Consider the following 10,404-nt stretch of genomic DNA (forward strand, 5'->3'; position numbering starts at 1 on the left):
GTTTCAGCATGTCGTACCTTACTTACAGCCACTATTTGCTGTTCTAGTGTTCATCAGCTGGGGGGCCTGGGCTAAGGTTATTGTTTCACTGTACTTCACGGTAATGACTTGTAATGCAATAGACTCATTGATCATGAAACTGGCCTGGCTTGCGTTCCCAGCGTGGTCATCACCTCTATGCTTTGGGAGACATATAATGGAATTTTTTAGCAATTACACATCTTTCTCTTTCCTTCCCTCTGGTGGTTGAACTATGGAGGAGATACTCCCTCACACCCTCTGCTCCCCAACCAGTGGACCTAAAAGCCCTTCATTTTCAACTTTACTATTTGCACGAATAAAAGGTACAGACTTCTCTTGAGTCCTCACTCTATAAAGCTGCTGGCAAAATGAAAGTACACAATCAATTTAAGTGAAAACTAATGCAAAGAGACCATGTAAATGGAAGAAAATATCTGAAGTATGAATTCATCTGCAGGAGAAAGCAATGTGAGTAAGGAAAAGGCATTACATTGAGAAGCACAGATGTGGGTCCATAAATCCTGCTGGTAATGGTCATGCAACCCTGCTAGCAGATTTATCAGCGTCACCCCAAAGCTTCACTCTTCCTCTTAAAGTTTTTTGCTTCATTCTTCCACTTAGAAGGCCCCTTGGGAAACTGTGTTTTGACAGTTGAAAATTCATACATTTCCAGTCCAATTGACCCAGCCAGCTTCTTCCCAATGGAATGAGTGTGATTTCCGCTAGCAATACCAGAAAGACAGTGCTGTGGCAAAAGAAAGTCAGTCTTGTTTCTAGGATGTCTTTGTTCCCATCATAATGCACTGTAACTCATAAAATTTCAATTCCTAGGACTGTAGATGCGGGAGTATTACATTAATATGTGATTATTAAGAGAAAAGCTGGGACAAAGCCTCAAAAACATTGAGGTTCCTGGTAAGTACGCTGGGAAGACAGAGCTGTTGAGATAGTGGTTCCTAAACACGTAATCAGTGATCTGATCCCATAGCCAGAAGACAGCAACAGTCTCCTATTAATAATAAGTCATCTTAGCAAGAAAGACTCAAATGAGGTAAAGTTCAGAATGGATTTGCTTTGTGTAATCAGTGGCTCAGATGACATCTCATTTTCCTCACCTCTTCCAGGCTCCCATGGAAGGAACAGCAATCCTACATCAATTCCCATTTTCTTCTGCGCTGCAGAGAATGTCTGTTGTTTCACAGAAGATAGGAGAGGAACAGTATGACCTGCACATGCAAGGAGCACCAGAAACAGTGTCCAGCTTTTGCAGACAAGATACTGATACAGAATTGGGAAAGAGGAACTTCACACAGTGTTTATTTGGATTTAATCCAAAACAGAGCTTATGTTGGGGCTGAAATCCCACTGGCCACACTACAACTGCATGTGTATGACTCTTCCCAAAACCAAGCTTTCAGCTTGTTAAATGTCATTAGTTGATACTACAAACAAGTTTTCATTGTTTGTTTGTAAGTTAAAGATTCACGCAGCCCAACATCTAGTGAGATGCACAGCCTGGGGTTCAGCCACTGTACATGCCTTAGCTAACTTGCATCAGCTGAAGATATAGTACATAAATAATGATGATATATCAAAATACCTACAGCATATGTAGGATCATGGTAATTGCATACGTCTCAGCAGGTGTGTTGTGCTTTACAAGTTCTCAAATTTCCTCCTAATTTATTGCCCTGTAAATTCAGCATTGAGTTACTGACCCAGCTTGCAAAGGCTTTAAATGTCAGTAATGGAAAACTTGCTGTGGACATGCAAATTACTGTTATTAAGGATAATTGGTATTAACACTTGAGCCAAGACTTCTATCTTCTCTCTAGAAGTAAACATAGGCTTCTCTTTTTTGTATGTGAACAATATTGTAGATTGTATACAAATTTGTCTGCAAACTTGAAACTCGGGTCACATTCCCTGAATACTTCAAAAGGATGCCAAGCAAACACAATGTAATCTGGCTCTGTGGTTTGTTATTTCAGATGGCACTGACCCGACAACAAGTGAAAATGGTTTTGGGGGACAATGAAAAGATTTAGTTCAGAATCATCTAAGATCTAATGACACAAACCTCCAAACAAGTCAACATCAGCAAGAAAAATGTCTTCAAAATTATGTTCCACTTTCTCAGGTTTCTAAATAGCTCCTCTTATTCTGTCTTGATTGTTTCTATATTGATTACAGCTTAATGAATAATTAGGTGACACGCTGTAAAGCTGTGATTGCAGTATGTAGTGAGTACAAAATACTGCAATTAAAAGGAACTCATGGCTTTTAGAGTCACAGGAATGATCAGAGAATTGAAAATTGAGGATTTGGGAGAATTCTCACATTAAGGCATAAATATAAAAACAGCTTCCTCAGTCACTCATCATGTATGCAAAAAAGCTTAGGACAGAATTATATAGTCAGTTATTCATCCTCTGCTCAGTAATTCATCTTATTTACTACCTGCACCTTAACATACATTTAAAAAGTATAAAACAAATGCATAGATCACTTATTTGACCAGTGAGTTACACAGCTTTGGTCCAAAACAGCTGACTTCGGTGAAAGGCTACAGCGTCTTAAGTAAGGCTGTAACTAGGCATTTAACCCTAGAAAAGCACTCAGCAAGGATGGAATATTCTAACTGTGAAACTTTTTTCCTGTAAACAGTCCCAGCTAATTTCTTAAAGGAGCTTAAGACATACACAAGCCAAAGCTTCAGAGTCATTGCCCTAGCCCATAAAGTGCTAAACCCAGGAAAGGATGTAGACATGAGCAACCTGGAAAGATAAGGTGTGCTGATGAGCCACTGGTATTGCTGTGGGGCTGCTTTCCTATCGGCTTATATGACCTGCCCTAAAACACCCTACCCTGACCCAAACCTTCCCCTCCTCTCCTGCCAAAGTAAGCCTATTGGGAAGTTGTACCATCCAATACCTTCCTTTCAGCAGATGCCGATTATACTGCCTGCTTTACTTCTGCTCTTGCAAGGCTCACTGAGCTGAATTTCAGAATCTGTTATCAAAGGGTATGAAAGCTGGTTATTGTGCTTCTATATAGCAGTGCATTAGAAATAGACTGCAATAGAAATCTGTATGCCATAATCTGTGGGTTTCAGCTGCAAATCCCTGTCCCTCTGCACATGCATCTCTGCTGCATTGCTCCTTCCTAGAGGCAGCAGTGTAGTAAATCAGCAGCTTGGCTGAAGCTGCAGAAATGTTGGCACTTGTTGAGTACTTGTCTTGAAGTCTTGAAGACTGCTTGTCTTGAAGTCCTAGCAGTTCTGTTTTGCTGCAGAGCAAGCATGTTTCCCACCAAGCATGGCTTTCCTGTTGAACAAAAACCAGAGTCTTGCTCTCTGTGCCATCCATGGGAAACAGCAATGTGTGTTTCCTTCCTTGCTCCAAGAGAGGATGCAGAGTCTGAGCTGGAGTTCCTGGGCCTCCTGGTGATGGAGAACCTCCTGAAGCAGGAGACAAAGCCTGTGGTACAGCAGCTAGCTGCCGCCCGCATCAGGAGTGTTATGATCACAGGTAAATCCACCATGCTCCTTCTGTGGCTATGTTGGCTGCTGCAGGGCATGCAGAAGAGATTCACTCCTCCAGCATCTTCCATTGCACATCCATGGTCTCTACCTGGACTGCCACCATACTATGGCAGAGGTGAGGAGCCTGTCTCTCCATATCCTTGCAGCAGATAACTTGCAGACAGTTGTCATGGTGGTCAGGACTGTAGGTATGATTCACACAGGCAGGAAATTCATCCTTGTTGAAGCAAATGAACCAGAGGGTTCCAATCCTGCTTCCATTGCCTGGCAATTAGCAGAAGATTGCAGAGCAAACACAGCTGTTCCCCATGTAAGCACAGCCAGGAATGATTGCTTTCCAGAGCCAGGAGGAATTAACAAAGCTTTTAATGCCTAATAACTGTCTCCTTGCTGGGGATTTGGAAGTAGTTCTGAGAAACAGAGGAAACCTAAGAGACAGTTCATATCTACCCCAGGGTATATGGAGGTGTGCTATGGACCCGTTAGGGAGAAATAATTAATCCAGTGGTTCTTCACTCAGGACAACATGCAAAATAACTAGACAAATAACTGGCAAGGCTTTGCAGATGCAGTGGCCACTTCAGTCATGCTTGAAGTATGCAGAATTAATGCAATTACACATACTTGTCTGTGTGACTATTTGCGGGGCCAAACCTCAGTGTCTAAACTAGCGTCCTGTGGCTAACAGGGATTAGTTATGTGTGGAAACACAGCTAGAAAATCAAGTACTGCCAGGCATAAAGTTTTAGAAAAGGATACTGCAGAAGGCTGTCCCCCTGGTTGCCTGGTGGGAGGCTGACAAGGTGGAAGTCAAAAGCATGTTATGACCACATCTGAAAATAAATGTCTTCTTTCTAGGAAGTACATACTAATACTGAGGAAAAGATCACCTTGGAAGAAGAAACCTGCAACTATCATTTTGCAATGAACGGAAAGTCCTATCAGGTTATTATAAAGCACTTCTACAGCTTGCTGCCAAAAGTAAGTTCAGAGGAAATAAAGCATTTACTTGTCCTCTCTGTTTTATTAAATGCAATGGTGTTCCAGCTGGAGAAAGGTGTTTTTTTGTCGATAGTTGTAATGTCACTTTACATTTTGACAGCTTCAGGCAGCCTCCCACCATGCCCCAGGTTTAACCCAAACAGCTTGCTTTCAGCATCTTCTTAGACATCAGTTAACAGGGGTGGCTGTGGTGCTGATTGCAGCTGTGCAGTGGAGTTACTCCATGGTCACCTTCTTAATTTCAGTTTAATTAAAAACATCAACCCCATTCCCATGTGCCACTACCATAGCTGGCAATGGCATCTGCTCAGCAAGGGCACCAGGAGCAAAAAATACCCACATTTAGCTGCAGAAATCTTCAACTCCTGTCATCCAGTCCATAAAATAGCTCGCACTGGGACTGATTTTTGGATGTTATACTTTCTGGCTATTCAGGTAGGAGAAACCACAGGCTGAGCAGTGTTATTGCTGCTGTCATCAACCATCTGCTCTGCACTTGGGAAACACATATAAAGCCTTGCTGCTATAAAGGCTGCTGAGGAGTACATGATGATCACTGGCTTCCCAGCACCTCCTGCAAAACAGGCAAGGCAGAAAACAGAGCAGGACAAACCTCGTGTTAGAGGAAATCCAAACCATAAAGGTAGCAAAACCAAGGTAGTATTTGGGAGATGGGATTTTACAAGTATCAGGCACCCATCAGGGAGGCCCAGGCCTGCCTTGGTGGAGCAATGGAGGCACAAATACCTGCCCAAGCCAACCTGTTGCTTTTTCTTGCAGATACCGGTGAATGCAACTGTCTTTGCTAGGATGTCTCCTGGCCAGAAGTTCAGCCTTGTTGAAGAGTTTCAGAAACTCGAGTAAGGTTCTCTTTTGTTTTCTTGTTGAACCAAATCAATAACACGTTTTCCTGAAGTGTGATTGTTCCAGCTAGTGCTGTTTCAGACCCATCTTTCTGACCCTCCCTTCCTCCACACGTGACCCCTGTTCATATCCTTGATGGCTGCTTTCCTCTCAGTTCCCCTACAGGGATCCCTGTGGATCAGGAGTACCTGCACCCGTTGCCCAGACATAGCCACTGCTTCTCTCTTGTACAGTACAGAAGGCAGCATGAAATGAGGCTGAGACTAGAACACAGAGGCAGACCCCTGTATATACAAATAACCCCCATCCCCAGCATGGCTGCTGGTGCTGTCCTAGTTGCAGCAAAGCTGAAAAAACCACAACTTAGTTAGGAGTTTGACCCCGAAGATGCTCCTCCAAGAGTCCCAAAGGAATGTTTCCTCCCTCCAGCAGGACTCATGCTTACAGTGGATATCACTTGATAAGCATAAACAAGACATGATATCTTTCTGGAAAATAAATGGTTAATTATTGGTTATGAGGTGCCTCCTCTAGGAATGAATTTCCCTGCCCTCTCAGGGGGACCTCATGTGAGGTGGTTTGGGAACTGCTGTATTATTTCAGCAATTCCTGTGCCTTTGGGTCTACAAAGACGGTTGAAGAGAAAATGCTGGTAAAAACCAAGCTTTAACCACAGGACCTGCTGCAAATGCACATACCCTGCTACCTTTCTGTGGCCCCTGATACTAAGGGGAAAACACTGACCGGAATTAAGTGGCAATGCTTCCTTTCCCGTTAAAGCTTCTTTCAAAACTTAATCCTAACTTTGCTCTGTGTACTTCACCCCAATCTCTCCCCATATACAACTTGTCCTCTGGAAACAGCCACTGTCTTCTTGGCAGCTGTCCCTGCTCTGATATACCCACAAGTGCTAAGCCAGTGGGTGCTCCACTGCAGAATCAGCTCCATGCAAGACTTACACATTTTCCTTCTTTTTCCTCCATCAGTTACTACGTGGGTATGTGTGGTGATGGCGCCAATGACTGCGGGGTACATAGGACCTCATCTCCCATTCTTGTTAAATTTCCTCTCCTTCAGCCTTAAGGAGCGCTGTGATGAGACGCCACCCAATGTCACTTGTCACCAGCATTTCCCAAGTTAGTCCGTGGGTATGCTCCATCAGCATGTCACTGTAAAATACTATCTACACTTTTTTTTCTAGTAATGTATGCAATAGCAGAGGATTACTGTTTCTTCTTTTTTTCCCCTCACAAATAGGGGCAAGAGACATTTTCTTTATATGTCCCTTACACAATTGGAAATCTGAGGGTCGTAGCTATAAAAGTAATTATTCTATCACCTATTATTGTAATAATCTATTATATGTTATGTCTAGTAGAATATATATACTCCATTCTGATATTATTATAATAAACATAATATTATTTTATAATAATGCATTACTTCCTTTCTAGAAGTTGTCTATAGCCTACACCTGAATGCTAAACCAAAGGTGACAAGGCCAGCAAGCTCATAAGAGAGCAATAAAAGAAATATGAACAGGAGTTTGAAAGGAATAGAAAGGAGATAAAATGGTAATTTAAATAACTTAGCAGACTGTTTAACAGGAAAAGCATGCACAAACTCCAGTGTGGGAAACTGCATACAGGGTTTCAAAGGATTGTATTTACAAGGTAAAATGGGATTAAATGAACAAAAGAAGTATTTAAGATCCAGGGAAGGGAGAGGATGTGGGAAATGAGATCAACTGGGCCACAGAATAGAGGAAGTTCAATTACAAATGATGCTTGAAGCAAAACTTGTAAAGCAGAAGTAAACATAGTGTGCAGGGTGGGAGGAATGTCTCTTTACCTACTGACTCCCATGGATTTCAGGCTTTGAAAATGGCTCATGCAGGGATATCACTGTCAGAGCAGGAGACATCCATGGCCTCGTCTTTCACCTCCCAAATCCCCAACATCCAGTGTGTGCCAGAGTTGATCAGATGAGTTGGCTGGGTGCTGCCCTGGTGCAGTCACCAGCTGCAGCTGCCTGCTCTGAGCTCATTGTGCAGGGTTGTGGGTAGGAGTGTGCTGCTCTTGTAGATGCTGATCAATCAAACTTAATTCCTCAGTAACTGTATAAAATACAGCAGAAGAGGTTTTCAATTGGTTTTGATCCTCAAATTCCAGTGCTCGGAGGTTTTTTTGTGGTTGTAGGAGAGCATTGCCCATGGTGGCTTGTATTTTTGGAACAAGTACAGCAGCAGAGTTGCATGAAAGGGCAAGTTTTACAGTGACCACAGAATAGATTTGCTTGCCACAACTTTAAAGTATATATATCCATATGCTACACACAGTCATGGAGCAGCCAGTATTAATGCCATTCGACCAAATGTATATGAAGACAATTACCTGTTCGTGTAGTATTGCACTTCATTCTCAGAACTGTTTGAGTGAATTAGTAATGAAAAATCAACAGCTTAATACAGGTATTTAAATTTTATGTGCAGAATAAAACCAAAGAAACAAAATACTGCAGATGAAAGGTAATTAAGTGGCTCTGCAGTATCTTAGGGCCAAAATAGTTGCCTATGGAATTTGAATTGTTTTCTGCTCTTCTTAGAGATCCTAAACACAGTTCCTAAATGCAGAAATCATCTGTAGCACTAAACCACAGTACTGTAGCTGTAAGTGGGGATTTTAGCTTCGTTTTGTGTTTTGAGCAGGGAAGGTCAAGCAGCTTCGGTTGCTTCCTTCACTGTGGTTAAATACTTGACCCTTTATGACCTTATTCAGTTTGTTGGTACCACTCTGCTGGTTTGGGTGGGTGTTTCATGCCCATCTTTTATCAGTACACTTTGCTTACCATAGGTTTTTATCTTTAGCAGTATTAGTCATCAGAGAAGAAAAGGCATACAGGGCTTCAAGGAATAACAAATATGCGAAAAGCTGGGTAATTACTGGGAGGGGGTAGATTGATTGTAAGGACCCCCAAAATCGTGGAAAAAGCCCAATGATAAAACTTCCTCTCTTCCAAAAGAAGAACGGGAATTAGAAGGGGGAGAGTCCTGCCTAGCTGGTTGGTGGAGGCCCAGGAGCAGGACTTCTGTAAAATGGGAGCTTTGGGGGAGCACCTGCCTCTCTGCTGGAGATAAAGCTTGAAAAGGGAATGTCTCAGGCAGATGAAGGAGGGTAGTTAAGGAAGAATTACCATTGTGTATCACCAGTATGTGATGAATCTTCTAAAATTTTAATACATGAAAAGAAAAACAGGGAAGGAAATTCGTGTGTAGACTTACCCTGGGCCACCTCTCTTGCCCAGTTTATGCACATCATCTGTGCACAGTCTCACGGATGGTGAAGGGCACGAAGCAAAGTGAACTGACATGAATCTACAAGGTACATCTGAGGCTTAGTGGCAAACAGGGACCACTGGTGTGTCACCACATGGGAATGGCTTCCCCACCCACTAGTCTGGGCACACCAACTTTGTCCATGTCCTCACTACCCAAAGACATTTCAAACCTGACACAAAGTGAAACTCTAGCTGTCACTGTTACTACTGTGGGCTGGGAGTGCATGACCTGATCTAACTGGTCCAAGCAGCATCGGTATCTGCTGCAAGAAGGGTGAAAAAACATTCAAATGCCACATTCAGACACTGGGTCCCCCACAAGTGCTATGAATTAGCAAGGGGTTTCGTGGGACCCATCTTGACAGCTGGAAAGCTGGGCTTGCTAGTTCTCATGGTGTTGCATCAAGGCTATGAGGCTGCTGTTGCTAGCATGACATTGCTCTGAAATAGCATCAGGTGCTTAGGTTTGTACTGTCAAAGTTGTCATCAGTTCTCAGGTGGTGCTGCCTTTGCTTTTGTTTCCAGCAACTGCAAATCTTTGGGAATCAACAGTATTTGATACAAGATGCCGTCATTACCCTTCTGGTTTGCCTAACAATTAAGCAGCCTGGAAAAGCCAGCTGTGTCTGGGAGCCTGAGTTATAAATAGTTGACTTCATTTCCCAATAAAATTTAAAATGAGGAGCCAAGCTCTGCTGTGTTGGTAACATCATAACCACCAGTGCTAGATCAATTCCTAGGGCCCAGAGCATGAGATCTGGCTCATAGCTCAAAGCTGCAGAAGTTGTAAGTAACTGCTAGGGTTTGGGTGTGAGACTTGACTGGAAGAGGAACAGTTGCTTTGGTGACTGCTATGGGACTCCTGTGTTTCTGTTGTGAAACTCAGTACAGCTCTTAAACTGCTGTGGAGATGCCCATGGATAGGATGATATTCCCCATCTTCTCTGTGTGTTTTCCTGAAGGGGGATTCAGAGAAGTTTCAGGTGGAAAATAATGAAGATAACAGCCATTTCTTGTCTGCTTATTAGGGCCAGGCTTTGCAGCTTTCACCTGTAATGAGCAGATGAGTGGGTCTGTGTGCGGCTCTGCTTGCCCAGCAAGTACAGAGGGAGGAAGCTGGTGGGCTGGAGGGCCGTGAACTGCAAGTGCCTCTTGTTTCTCTCCAGTGAGTTTGACTGAAGCCTATCCAAAGCTTGCACCTTATCACCCTCCTGGCCAGCTCATCTCTCCTCCATTGCTGCTCTCCACTATCCTCAAGGTGTGCTTTACTTTAATCATGCAAACCTGTGGCTTCCTCCTGGTGAAGCAGCAGCCGTGGTATGTAGCACTGGATAGCCAGAGGTAAGGCTCTCTTTTTGTCTCTGATCTCCAACTTGCAGATCACATTGCTTCTACTTGGAGGGGGGAAGGGACGACACTTCAGTCTTGCCGTGTGCTGCTGCCCAGGGGCACACCACAGAACCCGAGTAGGACAATTCTCCTCCCCGCCCCAAACCGTGTGTGTACTCAGCAGAACACTGCCAAGACAAAATTAAGTTGCTGAAGATGCCACACTGCAATCTAAAGGGCCAGCCCGAGGCCTAACACGCGTGGTTTCCAAACGCCTCCTCTGAAGCACACAGGGCTCTGCCCATCGG

General features: G+C 43.5%; 1 protein-coding gene across 1 annotated transcript in view; it reads left to right on the forward strand.

Annotated features, from left to right (window-relative positions):
* Positions 1-1,145: 1,145 nt before the first annotated feature.
* LOC104413035 (probable cation-transporting ATPase 13A5) overlaps positions 1,146-10,404 on the forward strand; it is a gene marked incomplete at its 5' end in the record, with an annotated part of 13,480 nt that continues 4,221 nt past the window's right edge. The window contains 11 exon segments of the mRNA XM_010023925.1: positions 1,146-1,296; positions 2,683-2,811; positions 3,429-3,551; positions 3,712-3,875; positions 4,424-4,546; positions 5,348-5,427; positions 6,418-6,460; positions 7,306-7,439; positions 8,139-8,235; positions 9,293-9,369; positions 9,938-10,108. Of these exon segments, the coding sequence (XP_010022227.1) occupies positions 1,146-1,296; positions 2,683-2,811; positions 3,429-3,551; positions 3,712-3,875; positions 4,424-4,546; positions 5,348-5,427; positions 6,418-6,460; positions 7,306-7,439; positions 8,139-8,235; positions 9,293-9,369; positions 9,938-10,108 (1,292 nt within the window).

The sequence above is a fragment of the Nestor notabilis genome, unplaced genomic scaffold, assembly GCF_000696875.1.
Source record: "Nestor notabilis isolate BGI_N333 unplaced genomic scaffold, ASM69687v1 scaffold5601, whole genome shotgun sequence".
Lineage (NCBI taxonomy): Eukaryota > Metazoa > Chordata > Aves > Psittaciformes > Psittacidae > Nestor > Nestor notabilis.